The following is a 1781-nucleotide window of genomic DNA, read 5'->3' as shown; positions in this document are numbered from 1 at the left end:
GCATGAATGAGCCAAGATAATTTCAGAATTTTAGTTGGGCTTTGGGCCAAAGGCCTACTAGCAAAATTCCAACAATATAACGCGGCTGTTGGAGATGCTTAAAGAACAAATCTTCGTGCCAATTCTCCTGAGTCACGAAAGGCACGTCGCTCGTCGTGTTTCTTCGAGTTTGGCAGCAACAAAAGTAATAATTGTAACAGAATGAAAAATCACCTTATTTCCTCCATTTCACCAAGCAAATTAACGAATAACGAATCAAACAGCATACAAATCACTGGAACCAACCATACGATCCACGTAAACAAATTCAACTCACACAAGCCCCGCCGTCACTCCGATCATGCACGCACGCACAGCGGCGTGCGCGCCACCGTCTCCCTCACGAACGTGTCCGGTGTCCCTCCACGGCCCTCGCCTAGTACGGCCTGACGCCGGCGTAGTTGCCGGGCGGGTCGTACGCGCAGACCGCGAAGGTGCCGCGGCCGCCGGCGCAGATCGCCGTGGCGCAGCCGACCCTGGTGGTCTTCCGCCACACGATCTGCGTGTAGTGCCCGCACGCGCCCCGGGCGCCGCGGCAGGCGTTGTACCGGGCGTCGTACATGGCCCGCTCCTTCACCACCCACGCCTCCACCACGGCCTCGGGCGTCCACCCGCCCCCGCCGCCGGCGCCGCTGCCGCGGAACAGGTTCTCCCCGTACCGCCCGTGCGAGTGCACGAGCGCGCACCCGGCGCGCGCGCGCGCCCTCGCGTAGTCGCGCGCGTACCGCTCCAGCCCGCCGTCCCACGCCAGCGCGCGCACGCCCACCGCGCGGCGCGCCGCGTTGTGGGACGCCAGGAACCGCCACGCCTGCTGGCTGATGCCGCCGCCGGCCTTCCGATGGCCCCGCGCTGCGTCGGCTCCGCCCGCGGCGAGGAGGATGACGGCCGCGAGGACGAGGAGGGCGGCGGCCCCGCGGCGAGGAGGCGGCATTTCGGTCGAGCTTTTGGTAGACCAGGTGCTAGCTCGTGGATGACCAACGTGCGTGCCGGTGCTGCGCCGTGACGGGTGGTTTGCTGCGTGTGGTATTTATTCATGCGAGCTTGGCGCGGGAGAGTTTCATGGTGGGCAGGCGTAGTTGCTGGAGCGAAGGAGTGGCGTCCATGTCGAGTGGCATGCCATGGAAGGATTTGGACAAGATAAAGTCCACGCGCTAATCAATCTGCGCCTACGTCTGTTGCGTGATTTCTGGCGCGAAGTTGGACGTTATATGGGGTTGTACGTATCCAGGGACCGATCCTCCGACTGCCAGACCATGACGAGAACGAACGAACGAACTGGCGAGGAGTTGGAACAAAAATTATTTGCCGTCTCAACAGTAGGTAGAAAAACGAAGCGGAAACTTTCCGGAGGAAAATGGAAATGCAAAAAAATATGAAAACATAAACAGAAATTTGCAAAACCAAACCGAAACGATTTTTTTTACACAGAAACAAAAACAGATCAGTGTTTTTCGACGAGAAAAACATAAATATGGAATTTCTGATTTTATTATAGGCCTATGACTACTTTATAGCTCAGTCACAAAACAACACACAATTATATAGTGAAGAACAAAAATGCTACACCTACAAACCTATTACGTAAATCTCTTACGAAAAAGCCATTCCCTTCCGTAACCCTTACTAATTACCCTTTCATTTCAGTGTGGAGCCTTGTTTTGTCCAATCAAACAACTCCACGTCACCATGTACATAACCTCCCTAGGTAATTTTACGTAAGTGTAGCAAAGCTCATGAAAGAA

The 1781-nt window shown here is 55.4% G+C and overlaps 1 protein-coding gene across 1 annotated transcript; it reads right to left on the bottom strand.

Moving 5' to 3' along the window:
- Positions 1-206: 206 nt before the first annotated feature.
- Positions 207-1091, bottom strand: LOC119314381 (pathogenesis-related protein PR-1-like). The gene has a single exon (XM_037589102.1). The coding sequence runs from the start codon at positions 968-970 to the stop codon at positions 416-418; it is 555 nt and encodes a 184-aa protein (XP_037444999.1). The 5' UTR covers positions 971-1091; the 3' UTR covers positions 207-415.
- Between the last annotated feature and the right edge of the window lie 690 nt (positions 1092-1781).

This window comes from Triticum dicoccoides, chromosome 6A (genome assembly GCF_002162155.2).
Source record: "Triticum dicoccoides isolate Atlit2015 ecotype Zavitan chromosome 6A, WEW_v2.0, whole genome shotgun sequence".
Classification (NCBI taxonomy): domain Eukaryota; kingdom Viridiplantae; phylum Streptophyta; class Magnoliopsida; order Poales; family Poaceae; genus Triticum; species Triticum dicoccoides.
The sequence above is the reverse complement of the archived record's forward strand: the minus strand, read 5'-3'. Positions and strand labels throughout refer to the sequence as shown.